This window comes from Pongo pygmaeus, chromosome 19 (assembly GCF_028885625.2).
Source record: "Pongo pygmaeus isolate AG05252 chromosome 19, NHGRI_mPonPyg2-v2.0_pri, whole genome shotgun sequence".
NCBI classification, from domain to species: Eukaryota; Metazoa; Chordata; class Mammalia; order Primates; family Hominidae; genus Pongo; species Pongo pygmaeus.
In genome coordinates, this window is record NC_072392.2 from 44,553,133 (window position 1) to 44,578,658 (window position 25,526).

The 25,526-nt window shown below is 55.1% G+C and overlaps 1 protein-coding gene across 6 annotated transcripts in view; it reads left to right on the top strand.

Annotated features, from left to right (window-relative positions):
• Window positions 1-25,526, top strand: part of FOXN1 (forkhead box N1) — a 31,302-nt gene extending 5,776 nt beyond the window's left edge. The window contains exons 1-10 of one of the 6 annotated variants that reach the window (XM_054458672.2): window positions 8,486-8,568; window positions 10,563-10,694; window positions 11,111-11,572; window positions 13,438-13,527; window positions 13,856-13,966; window positions 15,705-15,835; window positions 17,366-17,462; window positions 20,960-21,167; window positions 21,335-21,826; window positions 23,745-25,525. In XM_054458672.2, coding sequence (XP_054314647.2) covers window positions 10,572-10,694; window positions 11,111-11,572; window positions 13,438-13,527; window positions 13,856-13,966; window positions 15,705-15,835; window positions 17,366-17,462; window positions 20,960-21,167; window positions 21,335-21,826; window positions 23,745-24,064 — 2,034 coding nt within the window. In that variant the 5' untranslated portion in view covers window positions 8,486-8,568; window positions 10,563-10,571 and the 3' untranslated portion in view covers window positions 24,065-25,525. Of the gene's footprint in view, window positions 1-8,485; window positions 8,569-10,542; window positions 10,695-11,107; window positions 11,573-13,437; window positions 13,528-13,852; window positions 13,967-15,704; window positions 15,836-17,365; window positions 17,463-20,959; window positions 21,168-21,334; window positions 21,827-23,744 lie in introns of those variants that run through there. The other 5 variants (XM_054458676.2, XM_054458674.2, XM_054458673.2 and 2 more) reach the window with 5 other exon arrangements.

Sequence of the window (25,526 nt, forward strand, 5' to 3'; positions counted from 1 at the left end):
CCACTTCATCCCATACCTCAGCCTATTTCTCCATCCCCTTCAGCCAGTGTAGCTGGAGGAAGCTTGTTGTAGGAGGGATGAAGGCAAGGCTTCACAATCTGTGCAAAAGCCTCCTGGTCCTTCATTCATGCCCCACCTCATCAGCCATTCTTTGGCCCCTATCACAGCTGGGCAGACTGAGGATTTCAGGGAACTTTCTTCTCTAGAAATCAATGTCTAAGGCCTCAGATCACTGGTCTCTGAACACTGCCCCCTGGAAGGATCAAGCAGGCAACAAGTTCCTCCTTCTCAAAAGCTCAGCTTTCCAGTCAAGCCCTCAGTGGTTCTAGGTCACCTTGTCCACCTCCAAGTCCTAGGTCAGGCCAGTTCTCACCATCAGACTCAGCCATGGCTTCAAAAATCCCTGGGAATAGGTGAGCACCGTGGCATGCACTTTTAGTCTCATATACTCCAGAGGCTGAGGCGAGAGCCTAGGAGTTTGAGACCAGCCTGGGCAACAAAGCAAGACCCCACCTCTAGAACCTGGGGAAGGTGGAGGTGGGAGAACCTTCTCCTTAAACTGCCTGTCCAAGGGTTTTATGTTTTTGGAACTGGGAATTCTCCTCCCCTACTAACCTTGTCGGGGCAAGCTTGCTGACCTTGCTTCTGGGAGCAAGATGTTGGGGGTAGGCTCATAGCCTCAGAGCCTGGACTCCAGAGTAGCCAGGGAGGCAGGAGGGTGGAAGAGGCAGACCATGAATGACACCCACGAGTAAGAGCAAAAGATCCCTGGGGGCCGAGGATGCTTAGGTGGGAGGTCTCTGTCAAGGAGCATCTAAGGAGTAGGAAGAACCCAATAGGGCTGATCTCTCAGACTAGCAGAGGAGAGAAGGGGTCCTAGTAGGTATGTCTCAGAAAGGAATGGATGGGAACTTTGAGGGATAGCCTTTCTTGTTTCCTTGAAACCAAACACCCCTTTCTTTCCATCTACAAAATAAACACCCCCGCTTGGCCAACATGGCAAAACCCTGTCTCTACTAAAAATCCAAAAGTTAACCAGGCTTGGTGGTGTCCGCCTGTAATCCCAGCTTCTTGGGAGGCTGAGGCAGGAGAATCACTTGAACCCGGGAGATGGAGGTTGCAGTGAGCCAAGATTGCGCCATTGCACTCCAGCCTGGGTGACAGAGTGAGACTTTGTCTCAAAAAAAAAAAAAAAAAAAAACCAGAATAAACATTCACGGGTAGGTCAATGACATCCATCCATCTATCCCACTAAATATTCATCCTTTATACTACAGATACTCACAGAAATAAAAATACTTAAAATAAAAAAAAACATTCATCTATCTGTCTGTTGATTTGTCCATCTGTCCAGCTTTCCATCCATCCATTGTCCATCCATCAATCTCTCCATCCGATGATCTGTCCATTCATCCAACTGTTCATCTTTACATACATAAATACATCTATCTATCCACCTATCCATCCAGAGAGGTCAGGCTCCAGTTGGCCTCCCCAGGGCTGCTAGGAAGGGCCTGTGGTCCTGTGGCATTTATGGGGCATGTGACCTGCCTGCCTGGCCTGGGGTGACAGCCCCGCCTCAGCCCTTGGGCAGGGGGCCGGTCCAGGCATGTGGGAGTATTTATACCTCGATGGAGGCTCCTGGGGAGCTGCAGGCTGAATGACTCCCCGAAGTGGTGATGGTGGCCATTACCCAGAGCCCACTGTGAGTGCTTGGATTTGGTTCCTTTGGGGCCATGGCTGGGTGGCAGAGGCTAGAGAGGGGCTGGAGAGATGGGAAGCTGCCCAGAGGCAGCCAGGGGTGGCGAAAAGGAAGGGGTTCTGGGCAAAGGAGAGTGGGAGACTGGACGCTATTGGAGTCAGGCATCTGAAGCAAAGCTGGGACCCTCCCTGGAGAAGGGATGAGTCTATTGCCCTTAAACAGGCTCTGGTGGGTGGCTTGGTAAATGGCAGGAAGGACAGGACAAGAGGACTAAGATTACAATAAATAAGGGTTAGAGATCTGGAAGAACCTCCAGGTCGGCCCAAGGCACAAGTGCTTTTCCAGGATGGGCGTACTAGGCAATGCTCTGGGACCAGCCTGCTTCCAGAGGCACATGGGAATGCTGAAGGGGCTTTAGGAGAAGCCTGATTTGGGGACTGGAATGACTCAACTGCAGGTGTCGGTGGCTCACATGGAGGAAAGCGTCACCTGGGGGACATGGTGGCTTTTCATCCTTTGTTCTCCCCACTCCCCTTCCTGCCCATTCTGTCCCTGCCTGCTCTGTACTTGAGTCAGATCTCAAGGCAGGGGCACGCAACCCGTTTTCCGAAACTGATGCTGGGTTAAGAGCCAGGGAGGCCAGAATTTTGCCCTCAGAACTTCCAACATTGATGGGGAGAAAGGAGCTAGAAACCCCCTCTTTCTTGGCATTCCCAGACCCCGAGTTCCCTGGGGTGCCCAAGCCTCAGGCAGAGCCCCCAGGTCCTTCCCTGACACCCCCGGAACTGCTGAGCTGCTCCAGGGGACCCCTCCCAGCAGCCTGTCGGGTGGAGCCCTGGGTGGGGCTACAGGCCAGCACCCGGCCGAGCCCCACCCCTCGTAAAACATGCTGCCGCAGCCAGCAACAGAAACCATTAAGGTGGAACTGAGCCGTTCCCACCTCACTCATAAAGAGTGGGTAGGAGGCAGCCAGGTGGGAGGCAGCAGGGAGCGTGAAGAGAGTCTGGGGAGGACCCTTGGTGCCCCGGGCCTGTATGTCCCTGTGATTCAGTTGCCCACAGGGGAGGCGGGGACAGACCCTCCCGAGGAAACCTCCAACGTCGCCCCCACCCACCTTTCAGGCATGAGCAGGGAGGCTGAGGCGTTTCCAAGGTGGGGCCGTGTAGCGTAATGGTTCAGCATGCTGGCTTTGAAGCCCGGGTCGGAATCCTAGGGAGCATAATTTACTAGCTGAGTGAACTTGGGCAAGTCAGATTAACCTCTCTGAGTCTCAGTTTCCTCATCTATAAAATGGGATGATAATACAGCTCCTCCCTCCTGGGGTGTAAAAACTCAGCCAAATCTTCCTGATCTCCTTGAGGATGTCCTCAGGGGGGCCCCACATAAAGGCAGAGGGGGGTGAGGTCCCAGCTGACAGCTCTGTGGGCCAGATACACCTTTACAGGGTACATATCTCCACAGGGTACACACCTCTATGAGGTACACGCCTTCACAGGGTACACACTTCCACAGGGTACACACCTCCAAAGAGTACAGAGTACGTACCTCCACAGGGTACACACCTCCACAGAGTACACCCCTCCACAGGTGTACACATCTCCATAGGGTACACCCTCCACAGGTGTGCACATTTCCAAAGGTGTACATACTTCCACAGGTGAACATACCTCCACAGGTGAACACACTTCCACAGGGTACATACTTCCATAGGTGAACATACTTCCACAAGTGTACACCCCTTCACAGAGGTACACACCTCCATGCGATACACACTTCTACAGGGTACACACTTCCACAGGTGAACATACCTCCACAGGCTACACATCTTCACAGGTGTACACCCCTCCAAAAGTATAGACTTCCACAGGTGTACACACCTCCACAGGGTATACAGTTCCATTGGTGAATATACCTCCACAGGTGTACACTCCTCAACAGGTATACACCCCTCCACAAGTATACACACTTTCACAGGTGTACACCCCTCCAAAGTGTGTGTACCTCCACAGGGTACATACCTCCAAAGGTGAACACCCCTCCCCACGTGTGTACACCTCCACAGATATACATATCTTCACACCTCCACAGGGTACACACTTCCACGGGTGAACATATCTCATACACATATCACATACAGTGTCCATACCTTCACAGGGTACACATTTCCACAGGTATACCCTCCTCAACAGGTGTATACCCCTCCACAAGTATACACATTTCCACAGGGGTACACACCTCCACAGGATCCATACCATCACAGGGTACATGCCTCCACAGAGTACATACCTCCACAGGATCCACACCTCCACAGGGTCCACACCTCCACAGGGTGCACACCTCCACAGGATCCATACCTCCAAAGGGTACACATCTCCACAGGGTACACACCTCCACAGGATCCACACCTCCACAGGGTACACACCTCTACAGGACACACACCTCCACAGGGTACACACCTCCACAGGGTACACACCTCCACAGGATCCACACCTCCACAGGGTACACACCTCCACAGGATCCACACCTCCACAGGGTACACACCTCCACAGGACACACACCTCCACAGGATACACACCTCCACAGGGTACACACCTCCACAGGATACACACCCCACAGGGTACACACCTCCACAGGGTACACACCTCCACAGGATCCACACCTCCACAGGGTACACACCTCTACAGGATCCACACCTCCACAGGATACACACCTCCACAGGGTACACACCTCCAAAGGGTACACATCTCCACAGGGTACACACCTCCACAGGATACACACCCCACAGGGTACACACCTCCACAAGGTAAAGGGTACACACCTCCACAGGATACACACCCCACAGGGTACACACCTCCACAAGGTACAGGGTACACACCTCCACAGGATACACACCTCCACAGGATCCATACGTTCATAGGGTACACACCTCCACAGGGTACACACCTCCACATGGTACACACCTTTATAGGATCCATACCTCCACAGGGTACACACCTCCACAGGGTACAAACTTCCACAGGATCCATACCTCCATAAGGTACACACCTCCACAGGAGCCATACCTCCATAGGGTACACACATCCACAGGGTACACACCTCCACAGGGTACAGGGTACAGGGTACACACCTCCACAGAATACACACCTTCACAGGGTACAGGGTACAGGGTATACTCCTCCACCAGGCACACACCTCCACAGGATTAGCCTCAGCATCTTTAGATGCAAATGGTCCCAGGGCCTCGTTTGACTTATAAAGGAACTGAAGTACAGAAAGGGGAAGTGAGTTATCCAACATCACACAGCCAGCACAGTGTCTCCTGGCCCCCACTCCTAAACGGCCCCCTCTGCCTGAGTCCTAAGGAGCCAAGCGAAGGCTCTCTGAGAGGTGGGGAGATGTCGATGGGTAGAGGGGGCGCAGGCCGGCTGTTTGTGAGAAGGGCACAGAGCAGGAATGCAGTAATGATGATTGTTGATCCTTGATGATTATTGATCCTGTTGTCTGCCTTTCTGGGGAATTTCTCACTCGTCATCCCCTCTACTCACGTCAAAGGGCCATTTCTTTCTTCTCTCTGACGCCAGGGCAGATCAAGTCCACCTCTTCCATCCCCACTCCCCAAGGATAGTGGCAGGCAGAAGGTGGCCAGAATGCCCAGATGCTGAAAAGGTCTTTGATCAAGATTTTGCCAGGGGTGCACTCCTGGAGAGTCAGTGTCTGGCGGTGTGGTCATGGCTCTCAAGAACTGAGAGTCAGGTGTGGTTTTCAGTCAGCTGTGTAACCCTGAGCAGGTCATTTCTTCTCTCTGGGCCTCAATTTTCTCCCCTAAAAAAATGGGCTTGATGACCTTGCTCCCCTGACAGTGGTGTGTTGGTAAATGTTCACCAGTCAGCTTTCAAAAGTAAATAAATCATAATGTTTAAAAAGGCTCTGATTTGTAGGATTTGCTAATTTCCATGGGCAAATACTCCCACTGTGGCTGATCTCCACCAATTTCACTGGACGTGGAGTTGGGAAGAAATGGGCACAATTGGCTCTCGTGAGCCCTTACCAACTGGCTCTGCACACCATTGCCCCCTACCCTCTGGGGCAAAGGGAGGATAACATGAGACAAGGGATACAAAAGTGCAGAGGGGCTGGGCGCGGTGGTGCACACCTGGGCTGCAGTGAGTGATGATTGTGCCACTGCACTCCAGCCTGGGCAACAGCAAGGCCTTGTCTCAAAAAAAAAAAAAAAAAAAAGAAGTGCAGAGGAAACTTCAGAGTGCACTGCAGATGTGGAGCTGTGGCGAAGGGACCCCAGGGCACAGTCTGCCAGTGAGAGCCTCAGCCTCTAGTCCAGGAAGCAGGTGGTTGTGGGTTGTGGGTACCCATATTAAGGGGCAGTTCATGAGAGTGACCTGGAGGAGCTCCCGGAATCTGAGAAGGCGGGAGAGCTGACTGGGCCTCCTGTGCTGGTATTTGCTGATACTTGCACACACATCCCATCCAGTTCCAGCGCTCCCTGAAACTGGAACAGGCAGGATAAAGGTTGGACCTCTATGAAAGATCCCTTCTGAATGCAGATGTCAGCCCCAGGACACTGGGGCCAGCAGAGAGACCTCCCAAGAGATCCAAAACAACAGAGTCAACCCTCCTCCTCTCCACGTAAGTCCCAGGAGTTTCTACAGACACTAGCTCTACCACATGGGAATGGCGGAAATGACCTCTGAGGCCGGAGAGTCAGGAAGAGGGAAGTTTAGCCTCTGCCAATGGGAGAAGACAATGTCAAGGACCTGGAGGTAGAAGGCAGGAGAAGGCAGGAAAGGGGAGTTCCCTTCCTGATGCTCCCCCTCCTCCCACCCCCATAACTCAGGCCTTAAACAAACTCTGTCCCACTGCTAATGATTAATAATAGCTATCATTTATTGAGCATGTACTATGTGTTAAGCTATTTACAAGCAATATTGTATTAATCCTCCAGAGAGGTAAGTATTTATTAGTCCTATTTTACAGATGAGGAAACTGAGGCATGGGGAAGGAAGTTAAGCATCATGCCCAACCAAAGTCCCACAGTTCCTGCGATTGAAATCCAGCCCTGACTCCAGGTCGTCCAACTTCAGGGGTTCTGCCGGCTACTCCAGGGAAGGGTCAGGGCCAAGGCAGCCTCATCCAGGTTCCTGCAGTGAGCCCTTCCCAGTAATGGACAGGAGCCCCTCATAAACACCAGTCAGAGGGCTTCTGACCAGCCCCTGAGGACCCCCTCTCTCCTGGGCCGTGTGGCCTTAGGAAAGTCACTTTACCTGTTCCCTGGGCCTCACTTGTAGAATAGAGCTTTAGCTGCAACCAAGGAGGCATCATGGTCACCAAATCACGAGTCCCCACTTACAAAACCTGCCCAGAGGAATCCCAGAGGACCAGTCAGGAACCGCCGCATCCTTAATGCAAATTAAGGGGTGGGCCTCTGAACTCTGCATAACTTCCCTGGTTCTCATCCTGTCCCCGGGGTATTGGAGGAGGTAGCAGGGTGGTTTGGACAAGCGAGGCTATGAAAGTCATGGCTGTGAACTGAAGCCTCTGTTAAGGCCTCTGACATACAGGAACTTGGCTGGAGCTGGAGATGATGTTCTGGAGAATGGGGAACAGGTGCAAGAATGGGACAAGGCCGACACTGAGGGGATCATTCTGGGTAGGCCAGACCCTCAGGAGGCAGTGCAGGACTGAGCTGGAGTTCAGAGAGGCCTCCCCAGGTTCACATCTGCAGGGGAGCAGTGCTGGGGTCTGAGGCCAGGCTGAGTGAAGGCCAGGCAGGCAAGGAGGGCTAGCAAGGGCAGCTGCCACCTGGGGCTGGGTCTTCAGCCAGTCGCCCCAGGACTGCCAGGCCTGAGGCAACGAGAGCATCAGAGAAGCTGTAGAGCCTGGGGCCAAAGCCCCCTGCAGTCACACTTGGCCAGCAGAGGCCAGATGCATGACACATGTCCTCGAGCATTTTCCCTGTGCCAGCACCTCATGCACACCATCCTCACGATGACCCTGCGAGGTGGGTCCGTGTGCCCCATTTCTCAGATGCGGAAAGTGAGGCACAGAGAGCTACACAGTTTGTTCAAAGTCACACAGCCCAGAAAGTGACAAAGATGGGGCTGGAATTCAGTTGGGCTTGACTCCAAATCCTTGCTCTAAACCACTGTGCTACCCCACCTGCAGGGACGGGAGTGGCCACCCTCCCCAGGTTACAAAGCCTGAGATCTGGCAGGGAGGAAGGGCCCTCGGCCTCCCATTTGGAGCTGGAGAATGCCTTGGGAAGGCGCCAAGCCCCCTGCATCACCTCCTGAGAAGGCAGCTCTGGGCCAGGGTGAGGTGTGGCCGCCAGGCAGGCCCGAGCTCTCCGGGAGGAGCTGTCCAGGGAGCAGGAGGCAGTGATGCGGAGCAGGAGGTGGGCTGCCCCGCACCTCGGGCCCCATGCCTGCTCCGCTGTGGTGTCCCGTTACGGCCAGCTCGGCGCTTCCCTGGTCACGCCACATTTAGCATTGCCGAGTGAGCAGGCGCCAGGACATCAAGAAGGGGTGGTGGGGACTCTTGAAGGGGCGGGAGAGCCTCCCACCAGGCCCCCACCTGGACCCCGGCTTCCAGCCCCTCCACCACTGATCCCCTGTGGGATCTTTGGGCAAATCCTGTGGGACTTTGGGCAAATTGCCTCCCCTCCTTTTCCCTGCTACCCCCTCTGTCAAATGAGGTTTATTGATGGTTTATTCAGCAAAGATGTGCCAACTCCAGCCTGGGTACCACGGGGCCAATGAGGCCACCTCTCCCTCCCAGAGCTCCGGAAAGAGCACGGCCTGGGAACAGCACAGCTGCCCTGCTCTGGCTTGAGGGGGTCTTGGGTAGAAGGGGTGAGTGTACACCTCATGCTTTTCTTGATGCGTGGCCTCCCAGCTTAGCCTACCCCAACTTTGACACCCACCCGGTGAAGAAACCATAAGCAGAGTGCAGAGTCTACAGTCAGACAGACCAGAGTTCTTGCCCCTGGGTGACTTGGGCAAGTCACATAACCCCGCTGAGCCTCAGCGTCCTCATCTGGAAGGTGAGGTCAATAACGCTCCTTCCTCACAGGGTTGTTCTGATAGATCAATGAGAAAACCATCCAAATCATTCACGCAGTGGCCAGCCCAGAGCAGACCCTCAGCAAACTGTAGCATTTATCAGAGGCCACTTGGGCAAAGAGAAGTACATTTAAGAGGAATTGCTCTTGCAGGTGGTAAAGGAAGGCAAAAAGCTGAGGATAGTAAGAGTGAGAGGCCAGGCACGGTGGCTAGGGTGTAATTCCAGCACTTTGGGAGGCCAAAGCAGGCAGATCATCTGAGGTCAGGAGTTGGAGACCAGCCTGGCCAAAATAGTGAAATCCCTTCTCTACTAAAAATACAAAAACTAGCCAGGCGTGGTGGCATGTGCCTGTAGTCCCAGCTACTCTTGAGGCTGAGGCAGGAAAATCGCTTAAACTCAGGAGGTGGAGGTTGAAGTGAGCCGAGAGCATGCCACCACACTCCAGTCTGGGCAACAGAGGGAGACTCTGTCTCCAAAAAAATAAATAAATAAAAATAAAAATAAAAATAAAAATACAAAAAATAGCCAGGTGTGGTGGTACAAGCCTATAGTCCCAGCTACTCTTGAGGCTGAGGCAGGAGAATTGCTTGAACTCGGGAGGCGGAGGTTGCAGTAAGCCAAGATGACACCACTGCACTCCAGCCTGGGTGACAGAGAGAGACTCCATCTCAAAAAAAAAAAAAAAAAAAGTGAGAACCACACTCACAATAATATTCATAATGAGAACTGGCATTTATGGGGCACTGACTGTGCACCAGGCACTGTGCTGAATGCTTTCTGCGCGTGATTTTGTTTGACACTCACGACGTCTGTGTGAGGTAGGGCCAGTCACTCTCCCAGTTAGATGATGACGCCGAAGTTCAGAGAGCTTTGCTGGCACAGCTTGAGAGGAAGGGCCAACCCCAGCTTTGAGGCCTGAGTCCTCTTAACCACCCCACTGTGTTAGGGACAGGGTTCCCCTATGATTGCAGAAGGTCTGAGCAGAAAAAGCACTCTGATATCATGTACCCAAGCCTCTAGGTCTTCATGGGGAAACTGAAGCTCAGAAAGGGGCAGTGGCCTGCACAAAGTCACAGGTTAGAGTTTGGAGGACAGAGGTGGAACAGCACTTGCCAGTCGCTGCAGCGTGGGTGGTGACATCCTCAGGGCCCGCTGGGCTCACAGGGCCTCCAGGCAACCGGGGGCCTTTGGGTCCCCAGTTACACACTGTGGTCACATCAGCCAGGCTGACCTGAGGGTCACTGCAGGACCAGCCTCTGCTGAGGGCTGGCTCACCTGCATGGAGGGGGTTGCTCCCACCCCAAGCATGAGTCTGACCCATGCACCAGCTCACTCTCCCCTCAGGACCACCAACTTGCCCAGTCACTGAATGGAGACCACCTGCTGTGGTCACCTTTCCAGGCCCTCCTCTGTAGACACAGGAGACCGATCTTGAGGAGGCAGAGGCAGGGCCCAGCTGGGAGCCAGGGTTTCACTGGTCAGTCTCTGCAGCCGCAGCCTGAGATCAGCCAAGCCCCTCCTGAGGCTCCTACCTGGCTCACTTTGCCCTTTCTCCACAGGGGTCTGATCTCTCTGCTCTGCTTTTCCAGACTGTTTCTCTTTCTCTCTCTCGCTCTCTGTCTGGTTCTCTCTCTCTCTCTCTCTCTCTCTCTCTCATCAGATGGCTGACTGGAGGCAGGGTCCCAGCCCAAGGATGGGGTTGGGGTGGAGGTGGTGAACCTGGGTTGGTCACCCCTGGATGCTGGTCCTCACTCTCATGGCAGACGGCTTTCTTTGAGGCCAGGACTGGGTGATGGTGTCGCTACCCCCGCCGCAGTCTGACGTCACACTGCCGGGCCCCACCAGACTGGAGGGCAAGCGCCAAGGGGACCTCATGCAGGCACCGGGCCTCCCAGGCTCCCCTGCCCCACAGAGTGTAAGTACCTGGCATCTGGGCCTGGGTTTAGGCCAAGGCCTGCGGCTGCCCAGGCAACAAGAAGACCAGTCACCTTACCGCCCCCAGGGACCTCCCAGGGCCTGTCTTGTCCCCTCCACCAGCAAGCAAGTCCTCAGGGACCCCGAGATCCAGAGGGGTCACTCCTCATCCCTTCAGTCTGAGCCTGTCCCAGGGCTGTGAGCCCCATCAGATTTGGGGTACCCCAGGTTTCATGGCAGGGTGCCCTCATGAAATCGGGGCTCCCAAGGGCAGGCTATTTCTTCTCCACCATTTAGGGTCTTCCCAGAGCTCAGCCATAGACCCCCTTTACCCCAGAACAGAGTAGGGACCCAGCCAGTTCCCAGGCCTGGTTCAGCCTCCACTCACAGGCTCGCTACTCTCTGTCTACCCAGAAGCATGCCGGCTTCAGCTGCTCGTCATTTGTGTCCGACGGCCCTCCAGAGAGGACACCCTCACTGCCCCCACACAGCCCCCGCATTGCGTCACCAGGGCCCGAGCAAGTCCAGGGCCACTGCCCAGCTGGCCCTGGCCCTGGCCCCTTCAGGCTCTCACCCTCAGACAAGTATCCTGGCTTTGGCTTTGAGGAGGCCCCAGCAAGCAGCCCTGGGCGATTCCTCAAGGGCAGCCACGTGCCCTTCCACCCATACAAGCGGCCTTTCCATGAGGACGTCTTCCCAGAGGCCGAGACCACCCTGGCCCTCAATGGACACTCCTTTAAGACCCCAGGGCCGCTGGAGGCCTTCGAGGAGATCCCAGTGGACGTGGCGGAGGCCGAGGCCTTCCTGCCTGGCTTCTCAGCAGAGGCCTGGTGTAACGGGCTCCCCTACCCCAGCCAGGAGCATGGCCCCCAAGTCCTGGTGAGTACTAGTGGCCAGCAAGTGTCCCATCTCCCCGCTGTCCCAGTTCCTAGCAGCCTAGAAAGAGTCAGTCCTCTGAGACCAAAGTCCCACCTTCTCTTTGCAGACCTTGCCACTCAAGACCAGAGAGTTGGGGCCTCCTGGTCAGCTGGGAAGGGGGTGTTGGCCTGGCCAGCATGGAGGGGGGCGGGAGGGGAGGTAGGCCAGGCTAAAGAAGCTGGCAGCTTCCCAGAGGCTCCTGAGTCAGGATTCCAGTGTGTGACTTCTCACTGTTTGTTTAAGTGTCAAGAATCTCCAGCCAGACCTGCACGCCCATATGCAAATGTGACAAGAAAAACACATTCCAGAGGCCAAGAAAAAGGGTTTGGGGAGGAGCCATAGTACACAGTTTTTCCCTCCCCAGCCTTAGCATACAGAGTTGAGAGAGGACTTTAAGTCTGGAGGGACCCTTCCCGGCCCCATTCTTTGCCCAGAGTGGGGCCTGGGTGTATTCCCGGAAATACTTTGGAAGGTTAACATGTCCTTCCATAGCCTGACCTCCATAAGCGGTGTGACCCTGGGCAAGTCTTAATGTCTCTGAGCCTCATCTGAAAAGTAAGGTCAACATTACCTGTCTCATGGGATTGTTGCTTAGGGAAGAGAAAAGCTAAAGGGAACTTGCTCCCTGCTCCCCCGCTCTGGTTTGGAGGTCCCTGAGGCAGTGACTGAGTGGGCGTAGCCTCAGCAGTGCCTCCTCCACATGCCCACCAGCCCCCCTCACCTCTTGCTTTCAAACAGGCCCCCATTCCAGCCCCAAGCCACCACAACAAAGGCTTAGAAGGAAGATGGAGAAGGCGGTTGGGTCCTACCAGGTGTGGCCAAAACAGGACTTTATTTTGGCCCTTTGACCGCTTCTTCTCAGGCCCCTTAAACACGACCACAGCCTACAGATAGGGCACCATCATCTCAGCTACTGCCCCCAAACCTCCACTCAATAACAGCTGCCAATCATTCTGCCAGGTGCTTTCTTTCAAGTGCCCCCATTTAATCCCCGCAACAACACTCTAGAAAGTTCCCACCATACCCATGTTGCAGATGAGGAAACTGAGGCTCACAGAGGCCAAGTGACTTGCCCAAGGTGTCTCCTAGCCTGCAAACGGTGAGGCTGAGATGGAGTTCACACCCTCACCCTCCCACACATGGAGAAGAACTCCAGAGACACACAGCTATCTGGTCAACTCGCTGGGTGACCTTGGGCATATTGCTTCCCCTCTTTGGGCTCAGCCCCATCATCTGTCAAATGAAGGGGTTGGACACAAGTGCTCTTGGCCCTTCTAGGCCTGAGATTCTATGATTATGGTAATCTCTGCATCAACAACCCCAGGGCACACCCAGAGAGAGGTCACAGCTGATTTGCCCCTCTGGGCCCAGATGCTGGTTTCCCAAGGCCCCTGGTAACCCCAGGAAGCGCAGTCCGCCTCCTCCAGGGCTTGTCCACCTTCCAGGGCCTAGCTGCACACCCTCCTATCCGTACTCACGGGACAGCTCTGCACTTGGCCCTGGGACTCTGTGCCGGCCTCTCACGCATGGGAAGGCGGAGTCTGGCCATCATGGCTAGCAGCAGCTGCAGGCTCGCCATGCCCAGCATGAGAGCATCCACAGGACTCACGCATGCCAGCAACTGTGTAGACTCCCTGGAGCAGGGAGCAAAAGGTCTGCATCAGGGATGGCCAGGAGTCAGAGCGGAGAGGAGTTACTAGCCCCATCCAGAGATCCTGCTGGAGCTTCCTGGGGCTGTACAGAGGAGGAAACAGAAGGGACCCAGGGCCACAGCTGGACCAGCCTGTCTGGCCACTACCCATGCTCCCCTCACCATGGATCCTCAGGGAGAGTTCTGGAGCTGTGACCTTTTCCTGCTGTCCTTTGCACACCTACTCGGAGGGTCCGAGGCCTCTGAGCCAGGCGTGTTGAGTGAGGTCAGCACCGCACCCTTGTGCTATTCCAGAAGATCCCTGTCCCTACCCCAGCACAAGTCTCCCTGACTTCTCAGGACAGCCCAGCCTCAGCCTCTCCCCTGCCGTGAGGGGAGGGGTACGGACTGCTGTCAGTTCCAGCCCCGGCTCTACCACTAAATTGCTGAGTTCCCTTGGGAAAATCCCTGCCCTTCTCTGTTCTCTGTTGTTCTCCAGGAATAAACTTTGGGGGAGGCAGAATAGGGGTTGCTTTTATGTAAGGTTCAAGACACAGGAAAGAGGAAGGGAGAAAATAAGGCCTAACCTAGTCATCTGCTTTCTCTTCCAGCAGGGTTCAGAGGTCAAGGTCAAGCCCCCAGTTCTGGAGAGTGGTGCTGGGATGTTCTGCTACCAGCCTCCCTTGCAGCATATGTACTGCTCCTCCCAGCCCCCCTTCCACCAGGTGGGTCTGGGGCAAGTGGGCCTGCTTCCCCCAGGTATCAGGATATCGTGTGTGTGTATGTGGTGTGTGGGTGTCTATGTGATGGCGTGTGTTCACCAGGATAGGCAGGTAAGGACAGCAGGGCCCTGAACCTTAGGCTTGGCCACGGCAGGTGGCGGGAGTAGTTAATGGGAAGAGAAGCAATTGCCCTCCTCCGGGGGTGGGCTTGTCTGAGTCCCTGGCAAGGCCTGAGAGGCCTCAGATAAGAGTGTGGGGCTGAGATGGAGGCAGAGCTGTGATGTGAGCCAGAAATGGGGGAAGGAGGAGAGCTGCCCCAGACAGAGAGAGGGGCAAAGAGGAGTGTGTGGTGTGAAACACAGGCCGAGCAGGTCGAGGAACAAGGGCTTCTGTGTAGTCAGCCACCCTCTTGCTATGTGACCTTGGCCTCCAACTTCTATTAGCCTAGAAAGGGTGGGCACCCAGTGTGGGCTTAGGAGACCTTCCCACCCAGAAGACTCCAAGTCCCCATCATCTTCAGCCCTTTCCTCCTTTCCCAGCTTCAGCTCCTCCCAAGTGTATAGGATGCCAAGTAATTGCCCCACACTGGCATGGGATGGAGGAGCTTTAAAGGAGAAAGAAAAGAGCCCCAGAGCAGCCAGGCAGCTCCCAGGAGTCACCAGGCAAGACAGAGCAAGTGGCTGCCCAGCGCCTAGCTCCATCCACCTGCAGCCTGGCACTGAGACAGGCCCTGCCTGTGGAGCAGGTTCTGCACCCGGCTCTCTGGCACTGGCCCTGATCTCAGCCAAGCCAGGGAGGAAGGCAAGGGAGAGGGGCTGGGTCAGACTGCCAGCTTTGCAGGGAAAAGAAAGAGATAGAGGGAAGTAAAGAGAAGGCATGAGAGGACATCCTCTCTGCCATGAGGGGCCTGGGTGGAATGGCTGAAGCTATCCTGAGGCTCATGGTCTGACCCAGGGTAGAGGATGTCCCTGAGGCAGGGACAGAGATTGAGCCACAGAAGGACTAAGGGGCCACCAGACCTTAAATGACTTCACCATGCCTGGCCCTGCTTTGATGGCCTCTGCAGTCAGCACCCCCTCTCAACAAGATGGCCGCACCCAGGGCTTTATGGAGCCTGGACAGAGGATGACTCAGGCACTAAATGTCTCTTGGGTGACCTGGAAAGAGTTCTTCAGCCTGGAGCAGCTGGGGGAGTCAGAGTCTCCTACCCCCATCCCCCATAAAACACCATCCGTGGCACCACAGCCACTCCCTTTGCCGTAAAACCACCTCCTACCCCGACCTGTCCACCACCATGACTGGCCCTTTCAAAGAGCCACTGAAACTCATAAAACGTGGCAGTGCCCAGCAAACGCCCAGGCTGGACATCCTGCTTCCGGCCCAGCTGCTCCAGGAGATGCACGGGCACCGGGAGCACCTTCCTGGAAGGGTGCAGGGGCCGAGGGCTTCACTTCATACTCTCCCTGCAGGATCCTGTCACCGTAGCAACCAGAGCATCGAAAGGGCTGAGGGGAAGGAGCTGGAGGAAGGGGGTTTTAAGGCTTCTGAGATCCTTAATTACAGGGTGTGGATCTCCTCACAGCCCCTCAGACAGCTCTGCACTGGGGGTGATGGGGCCCATGACCCGGGAGGGAAGAATATGGCCTGAGCCCCTTCTCTGGATGTTTATAAATGGTGAGGGGAGCCCTCCTGGGAAAGGTTGGGTACCATGCAATCACTCTGCCCCTTTTGACCTCCTCAGTACTCGCCAGGTGGCGGCAGCTACCCCGTACCCTACCTGGGCTCCTCACACTATCCGTACCAGCGAATGGCACCCCAGGCCAGCACCGATGGGCACCAGCCTCTCTTCCCAAAACCCATCTATTCCTACAGGTACATTTCCCACTCTCCGGGGATGGAAGGAGGAGGGGAGTGAGAGGGTCCCTGGGAACGCTGAGGCATGGAATCCTCTGGGTCTACCAGTAATGGCAGCGGGTGGAAATCATACCAGTGGGCTTCCAGAAGATGCTGGAGAGAGGGTTCCTGCATGGAGGCAGGGGCATAGTCTAGATCACCTCTGACTCTTTGTCTAAGCCTGGGGAGTCATGTTTGTGACTTGACTCAGCAGATGCTGGTGCCCTGTGGTGAGCCTGCCAAGGTCTCACCTCCTAGGGCCCAGGGCCTGGATCTGAGAATTTAAGGGGGATGTTTGCTGCCTTCCCTGTGCCTCCTCGGAAACAGAGGGAAGCCCCCCTCAAAGCTCTACTGGAAGGAAATGGGGGATGAGGCCTGCAGATGTGACTCGGCTATCCACCATCTGCCAGATCTGGTGGGACTTCTCTGGGGCTGGGCTCTTAAGTGTCAGCAGACCCAGCCTGTCTGGGAGATCCTTCCATCTGTCCTTTCATTCATCCAACCAACAGTGACACTTGACCAAATATGTGTCAGGCCCTACATGGGATCGGGTCATCAGCTAGTGTGAGCTGAGGGGAAGGGAGAGGAACTTAAGCATCAGCCAGGAGTGCAGAGAAGGGCTTTGTGAAAGGCAGGGTCATTCACTAAAAGACCTACACGCAGCCCTTGGAGTTCAGCAGAAATGAGTTCAAGACCAGCTCTGGAATTGACTAGCATGAAACCTCAGGGAAGTTATTTAATCTCTCTTAGCCTTTATTTATTCCTCTTAAAAAAAAAAAAAAAGAAATGTCAGGGGTCGGGGGCAAGGGGAGGGACAACGTTAGGAGAAATACCTAATGTAGATGACGGGTTGATGGGTGTAGCAAACCACCATAGCAAGTGTATACCTATGTAACAAACCTGCACGTACTGTACATGTATCCCAGAACTTAAAAGTATAATAAAAAATAAATAAAAATATAAGACTTATAAGATTCAAAAGAAAAAAATGTCAGGGTTTGAGGTAGCAGTTCAGGCTGTTGGAAGGATTAAGTAAGAGAATGTAGGTACTGTGCTTGGTACATTGCAGAGGCTCAAGAAAACTTAGTTCCCTCCCTACTCTCCAACATTCATGCAATTGGCTGAGGACTGACTAGTAATGACAGCTTCCATTTAATGAGTGCCTTCTATGTGACAGGCACCATCCTTAATCCTCACAACTCTGAGGTAGCTATTACTTTCTTCACTTCAAAGTTGAGGAAACTGAGGCTCAGAGAGGGTAAGTCATTCACCCAAGGTCACACAGCCAGAGAGTAACTAGGCCAGGATGGCCACCCAGTTTTCTCAGATTCCACAAGACCCTTGCGCATCTGTAATTCCTGACTTCCGTGTCCACTTCAATAGACACCTTCTCATTCCCTCCCCTTTCAACTCCAACCCCATAGAGCCTCTCACCAGGGGTGGGGGGCTTGGGGTGGGCTCAGGACCCAGTCAGAGGTTCAGACTCTCAGGGGCTTTCTCTGTCTTCAGCATCCTCATCTTCATGGCCCTTAAGAACAGTAAAACTGGGAGCCTTCCCGTCAGCGAGATCTACAATTTTATGACGGAGCACTTTCCTTACTTCAAGGTGAGCCCAAGATTCCTCCCCATCCCATCACCCCCAAGTCCTGGACAAGCCAGGCCTCTCTGAGCAGAGGCTTCAGTCTGGAGGTGGGAGAAGAATTAGAACGAAAGCCAGGAAAGGGCTTACCCCCACCAAGCTTTCCGTTGTCTCCACCTCAGAAGGACAGAGTTCCTACAAAAGGGGCTCCAAGCAGGGAACAGAGAGCCCAAGCGGCTCATCCAAGGTTGCACAGCAGACTGGAGTCAGACCTTCTGCTGGGAAAGGTGGACATGGTAGCACCGATGGGCCTCAGGGAGCATCCACCTACCCCAAGTGGGAAGAGAAAGTTGGAGAAGAAATGAGACACTATTGCTATCCTGACCCCTGGGATGCTGTGGGGCTGGAGAAGCTGGTCAGCCATGGTGACTGGGAGGTTGGGGCTGAAGAAGCCATTGCCTTCCAAGGTGAGATTAGGATCTGCCTCTGTGGGTGGCAGGCTCAGCTGCAGTTCTGCCAGAAAGCGGGGTGTGGGCTTCCCAGTCTTTGAGTGTCCCAGGCTGGCTCACCTGACTCTCCCCCAACCCCCTGGGCAGAATCTCATTTCTATCATTCACAGAAGGGGCTTCTGGGAGCCTTACCCAGCTCCCTCTCTAGAGGCAGGACAGGGGCTCTTCTCCCAAGGTGCATAAACACATCAGACAGGGTGGTCTATTCCCCCAAGGTCGCACAGTAGATGGGATCAGTTACTGGATTAAGCTATTTGGCTTTGTACACCCCTCTCTGTGTGCCACCTAGACCCTCCAGCACAGACCCCCTTCTCCTGGGATGGGTGTCAGGGAGACCAGAGATTGTGTGTGAGGAGTGCCTTCTCCAAGCCCTAGTAGTCACAAATCTCATCTGTCACCCAGGCAGTGGGCAGTTGCTGAGACCCAGGTAATCCAGAACTCAGCTCCACCTGCCAGGGGGTGATTCCTGCCCCCGCCGTCTATGGTCCTGCCTGGGGATAATTTGTCCCTTCATGTTCAAATAAGTTTATCCTGCTGGGGCTGCCATCAGATGGGGAATGGGCAAGATGGCCGGAGTGGTCTGGCCAGGAGTGGAAAAGTGTGTTGATCCACCAGAGGTTCTGGAAGGGAAAGAGGGAGGGAGGTGAGTCATCCCTGGAATTCAAGAAGCATCAAAGCCTGAATTCAGGGCTGCCCCCCATACCCTAGCAGGTCAGGGGCTGAACTCTCCCTAACCCCTAAAGCTTTTGGAGGGTCTTCTAGGGTTTCAAGGGGCCAGGGCAGAGAGAGGGAAAAGCCCAGTCCTCTCAGCCTTCCTTCCCCACCAGCTCCTGGCCTGGCACCCACCCCCTTCTCACATCTCATCTTCCTGGCTTAATTATTTTTCCTGGGAGCCATGTAATCCCTGTTTTATGGGGCTGAGGAGCGAAGAGGTCTAACAGCTTTTTGTTCCCTTTGGTTCTAGTTGTGTTTTTAGCCACTTGCATCACTCCCTCACTCCTGAGTTTACATTTGATCTCAGAGAGAAAGCATCTGTGAGGATGGGATGGGCCCCAGATTGTGAGACAGGCCCCATGGGGTGACCTGGGCAGGGCCCTTAGCTGGGGTACAGAGTTGGAGGCTAAGCTCCTTCACTGCCTCCTTGTGTGATCCAGGGCTAGGCCCTTTCTTCTCTGAACCTCAGTTTCCCAGTCTGTAAAGTGGGTCAGATCTGTTGGCACATAGATTCCTTCTGACTCTGACAGTTCCCCTGTGACCCATCTAAGGAAATTCCTTAGTTCAAAGATTCCCCACCTCTTTCCATCTCTCACTTCCCTTTTGAAGATCATTTTTCTGGGCAAGAATAGACTGGACCCTGGAGTGGCCAGCATTCATGCCCAAGGCAGCTGCTGTGGGCGTCCCGTAGCCCCATGAGTCAGGGATGTGGGACTGGGGAAGTGTCCAGCCACTGGACATAATTGTTAGTGCTGACCATCCCTCTTCCAAACAGGAAGTGGCTGGGGTGGGGGCTGCCCTGGCATCCCAAAGTCACAGATTTATGGGGCCATAAAAGGCCCCAGTGCCCATTAACTCCACCCATGGGGCAACGTGGCCTTAACTCCTAGTAGAGACTGTGGTGGGAATCGAAGGTGAATCCCTAGTTGGCTGGTCTGGTGGCTCAAGAATCCTCCCTGGTGACCCTGGGAGCCTTAGGGGTCATCTCAACCAGCAACCTGCCCCAGGCCAGCTGCCCCCAAGAAAGGCTGCACCAGGTCCTGCCAGCCACTTGGAGTGACGCTGGCATCAGGACCCAGTTCTGCTGGGCATGATTCATCTTGGCTGCTCCCTGGGGCAAGTGAGCTGAGGAGGAGGGAGTGGCTGCCCCTCATTAAGCAGAAACTTTGGGCTGAAAGGGGGAGGGGCCAGGGAATGAGGGCGAAGGAGCCCCACCGGCCAGAGCGGCCAGAGCGAGTGCCCTACCCACAGTCAGCCCCTGCTGAGCTCAGGGCTGTCACAGAGCCTGGAACAGAGCTGGAGGTGGGCGGGCAGGGGGCCCACTGGCACTCCCGCCACCGCCTCTCACCCAACTGAGTCAGCCTAATGGTTTTTACAACCCTCCCTGGGCACAATTACCGCACTGGTGGCATGACCAGGCCTCCTAATGGGTGTTTATTCTATTGGCACGAGCACCCCCCCCCCCACTGCCTGAGGGCTGACCTCCCCACCAGGGCACGCCCCCTGGGCACACTCATGCAAACACTCACACCCACACATCATACAATCATGGCTACCCACAGTCACACCCAGAGAGACTTTCTCACACACGGCCATCCTCTCAGTCGAGGAATTCATGGACCCACGAAAGAGCATCCAGGAGACGTTGCTTATACCAGGGTGACACACTTAGGGACGTATGTGCATGCTTATATGCACTGTCCCTTCATATACCAAACCCACTTAGACACACAAACATATGTGCAATGCACACACCACACACACCCAAACACTCACCAACCTCGCCCATCTTTCTTTTCTCCCAAGTTAGTCCCAGAGGGGATAAGGCAGACCCCAGGAGAGGAGGATTCTTCCCCTAATTCCCCTGTCTAAAGCCAGCCACAAGACCTCAGAGTAATGAGTCCCCCTTCCGCAGAGGGGTCCAAGCACAGGCATGGAGACCCAGTGGGGAGTGGCTCAGCTTCAGATGGGAGAGTGTTGTGGGCCAGAAGGCCTCTGTAGCGCCCACCAGCCCTGGCTTTCTGAATCACCTCGGCAGTCCTCTGAGGGGCCAGGAAGGGATGCGGGTGGGATGAAGGCAGATTTGAGATGAAAATAACTTGGGGTCAAGGTTCCTGTTCATCCCTCCCCTACCACCGAAGGGTACCAACCAAGGGCTGGGTGCTGAGGAGGACAACAAGCCCCAGAGTGGGCGGCAGCTCTGTCCCAGAGGAGAAACAGGAGTGTTCTAGAACCCAGACCTGAAGCCCGCTCTGGCTCCCTGAGCCTGGCCTGAATGCTTGTCTTGCTCTGTTCCGGTAGACAGCACCCGATGGCTGGAAGAATTCTGTCCGGCACAACCTATCCCTCAACAAGTGCTTCGAGAAGGTGGAGAACAAATCGGGAAGTTCCTCCCGCAAGGGCTGCCTGTGGGCCCTCAATCCGGCCAAGATTGACAAGATGCAAGAGGAGCTGCAAAAGTGGAAGAGGAAAGACCCCATTGCTGTGCGCAAAAGCATGGCCAAGCCAGGTGAGGCTGGCTGGGCCACGCAAGGAAGGGCCCAGGGTACCCATGAGCCAAAAAAAAAAAAAGAGAGAATCAGAGAATGAGGCAAGGCCCCGAGTGAGGGTTCCAGGCTGGGGAAGGCTGTGGAGGAGGGAGGTCTCATGGTGTTCTTTCTCTCTTGGGCCTTTCAGAAGAGCTGGACAGCCTCATTGGAGACAAGAGAGAAAAGCTGGGCTCCCCACTCCTGGGCTGTCCGCCCCCTGGGCTGTCCGGCTCAGGCCCCATCCAGCCCCTGGCACCCCCAGCTGGCCTCTCCCCACCACTGCACTCACTCCACCCAGCTCCAGGCCCCATTCCTGGCAAGAACCCCCTGCAGGACCTACTTGTGGGGCATGCACCCTCCTGCTATGGGCAGACATACTTGCACCTCTCACCAGGCCTGGCCCCTGCTGGACCCCCGCAGCCATTGTTCCCACAGCCGGACGGGCACCTTGAGCTGCGGGCCCAGCCAGGCACCCCCCAGGACTCGCCTCTGCCTGCCCACACCCCACCTAGCCACAGTGCCAAGCTACTGGCCGAGCCTTCCCCAGCCAGGACTGTGCACGACACCCTGCTGCCAGATGGAGACCTTGGCACTGACCTGGATGCCATCAATCCTTCACTCACTGACTTCGACTTCCAGGGTGAGCTGGGGGTGGGAAAGGGAAGGTGGGACACGACTGGAGAGGGGCACCTGGCAGTGGGACTCATCCTCTCCAAGTCTCCAGGCTGCAGCCTGCAAGTGGCTGGGTTTCTGGTCAACTGAAGCAGAGGAGGTTGGACCTGGCAGGGGGAGCTTCCCACTTGCTCTCTGCCATCCAGAGAATGGGGAAAGAGGGATGTCCTTGCCCCTGTCTCCCTCCTCCTGGTGCTCCAAACATGGTCCAATGGACCTCATCATCAAACCACTCCTGGCAGGGCACGGTGGCTCATGCCTGTAATCCCAGCACTCTGGGAGGCTGAGGTGGGCAGATTGCCTGAGGTCAGGCATTCGAGACCAGCCTGGCCAACATGGAGAAACACTGTCTCTGTTTAAAAATGCAAAAATTAGCTGGGCATGGTGGCACGCACCTGTAATCCCAGCTACTCAGAAGGCTGAGGCTAGAGAATCACTTGAACCCGGGAGGCGGATGTTGCAGTGAGCCAAGATCGTGCCACAGCACTCCAGCCTGGGTGACAGAGTGAGACTCCGCCTCAAAAACAAACAAACAAAAAAACCACTCTCAGCTCTGGATAGACTGCAAAGGGCTCCATGTTCTATTCTATACTCGATTGTGAGTGACCAGTAGCCTGAACATTCTCAGATGCATTTGCCTTTTATCAGAGTTCATCTTCTAAAGCAGAAGGAGAGGGACTCTACCCTAGAGGAAGAGTCTCAGAGCTGGGCAAGTCCTGGAGAGATTTGGAGATAGGAGTTTGGGGAGGGTTCTATCCATTCCACTCCATCTTGGCTGCTCCATCTCTGCAGATGGCTAAGCCCACCCATTCCCATCTAAATTCCAGTGCACCCCAGGCCCTGATACTGGCCACAGGAGGTTTGGAACGGGGTGATGATCCAGGCCTCAGACTCTGTGTGCACAGGGGTGGGGGACATTCACAAGCTGATGGAGGCAGTCTGTCCTCAGAGAGCTCCCAACCTGACAGGGAGACAGCCCAGGTTTGGGAAGCTATTAGAAAAGTGCACATAGATCCTCAGCCCGGTCCAGAAGTGGGGAGCAGGGCTCAATCAGCCTCAGAGGAAGCTATAGGCATGTGGGATATGAAAAACATTTACTTGATCCCCTGCTAGGCATCAGGCATCAGGCTGGCTGCTCTCTACGCGCTTTTTCATCTGGGCCTAGAGGATAGGAAGGATTATTAAACCTGCTTCGTGGAGGCACACAGAGGCTTGAGAACTTACTCTAGGTCACTTAGCTAGAAAGAGGGAGAGTTGGGACTGGAACCCAGGCAGCCAAATCCAATCCAGGGTTTAGTCAGGCCCTCTCTCTCCAGAGCTTGCAGCCTGGATACCCAGTGCAGGAGCCCCAGGCCCTGGCCAACCACGATGAGGGTCCACAGGTGGCAGCACTGTTTGCTCCTCGGACTCAGGTGTGCATCCTGGCTCTGTTCCCGTTCCCTGGGCCCTGCAGTGGAGGAGACCCAGGGAGTCATGCCCATCCATCCCATTAGGTCCAGAGTACACTGCCGGAAGCTCCTTGATCTGGGCTGCAAATCTACCTTCCTTGGGAGACTGGGCAGGAGCCAGGGTTCACTCCGGAGTGCACAACATTGGCATCCACGCTGTCAGCAGGCATCAACCCCTCCCCAATGCCCACCCCCCAAAAAGAACCACAGAGGTCATCTAGATCAATGGCTTTCAGACTGTGCTACACGGGAGGAGGAATCTGAGGCTGAGAGGTTCAGCAACTGCCTGGGGTCACAAGCTAGTGCCAGGCTCTGTTCCCAGCACATGTCACCCTGACCCCTGCTCTCTGCAGCATATGATAACTGACAGGGAGAAGGGGCCAAACAGGGCTCCTCCGGTGCCTCCCAGTGACACCTGTTCCCTCCTTCCCCATCTAGGAAACCTGTGGGAACAGTTGAAGGATGACAGCTTGGCCCTCGACCCCCTGGTACTGGTGACCTCATCCCCAACATCATCTTCGATGCTGCCACCCCAGCCACCACCTCACTGCTTCCCCCCTGGGCCCTGTCTGACAGAGACAGGCAGTGGGGCAGGTGACTTGGCACCCCCGGGCAGTGGGGACTCTGGGGCACTGGGTGACCTGCACCTCGCCACCCTCTACTCTGCCTTTATGGAGCTGGAGCCCACGCCCCCCACGGCCCCTGCAGGCCCCTCTGTGTACCTCAGCCCCAGCTCCAAGCCCGTGGCCCTGGCATGAGCTGTGCCCAGCATCGTCAGCTCCAGCGTTTGCCTGGTCTGGAAGTCCTGGCTGGCCGCCCACATAGGGCTCACCTTAAAGGTCAAGGAAGGAAAACACTACCTGTCCCCTATGCCACTAAGCCAACGTGTGTGTTAGCTGGTAGCTGGAGGCACAGAGGACATCACCCGGGGTGCTGCCTCTCACACATTTCTGCCATGTGGTGGCCCAGCTCCTCACCCAGGGCCCCCAAAGAGCAAGTGTCTGGGCAAGAAGAAAATGCACTGTCCCTAGCTCACACTCATCCACACTTAAGCCCTCGTGCACACACACGAATTATTCAGATGTACACCCACCCACATATCTTACAGCCAGAGGAACCAAGCACTCCATCACTGAGAGCCCGACTTCGTTTCTGGGGCAACTGAAAGCTGAGGGCTTTGCTTACCAAAAGCTCAGGGCCCTGTGCCAGGCCAAAGATCCCCCCAGAGCCCCATTCTGACATCCACATGCTCTGCAGGCCTGGTGCCATCGTCATTTTCTTTCCCAGAAGCGCCCTGTATTTATTCCCCCATCTTCATCCCAACAGCCCAGCAAGAAGGAGGAGATAGAGAGCTCCTCCCTGGGTTGTCTGTGGACTCCCCCAGGAGCTGCTAATTGGCAGCACCCGCTCAGCCAGGTTCTACCCATCCTTAGTACATGCTCTGTCCAGCTTTCCCCACGGTGACATACAGAAGGGGCAACATCTACCCGGGCACCAAACTGAGCCCAATTCCGAAGCAGTGTTTGGAAAAGCCCTTGCCCTCGGAAACTTGAACACGTCCTTTTCCCCCAGCCCCGGGTGCAGGAAGGGCCCCCTCCAGGTCACCACAATCTCACTCCTCCAGAAAGAAAAGTTCACATAGTTTAGGTCCTGGCTTAACTCTACTTATGATGGTTCAACTTACACTTTTTCAACTTTAAGATGGTGCAAAAGCAATACACATTCAGTATGTTCCTTGACTTAGGATACGGTTATGTCCAACAAACCCATCGTAAATTTAAACCACCAAAAGTCAAAAACCACTTTTGACTTACAATGTTTCCCACTCATGATGGGTTTCTCCGGATGTAGCCCCATCGTAAGTTGAGGAGCACCTGTTAGTTACTTCCAACTGTCTCAGGCAACCTGGGCATTCAGGAGAAAAGCCTGGCACAGGGTGGCAGGGAAGCACCCATGCAAAGCACCCCCGCTTTGACTGCTTGGCAGACCTAGGGTGCCCAGGAAGCACAAGGGATATCCCTGGCCCTGCGGGGTGTGGCCCAGGTGCCTGTCATGAGCCTGACCCCACCAAGGGGGAACCTCAGCCCACCCTGGGCCTGGGGGTGACAAGAACTTCCAGAAGTTGGCCCCAGGCTCATAGGAGGCATAAGCAGATCCCGCGATGGCTTGTCATTGTCCCCTGTCCTGGAACAATAAAGCAAGTGCCTTGTGGTCTCACTA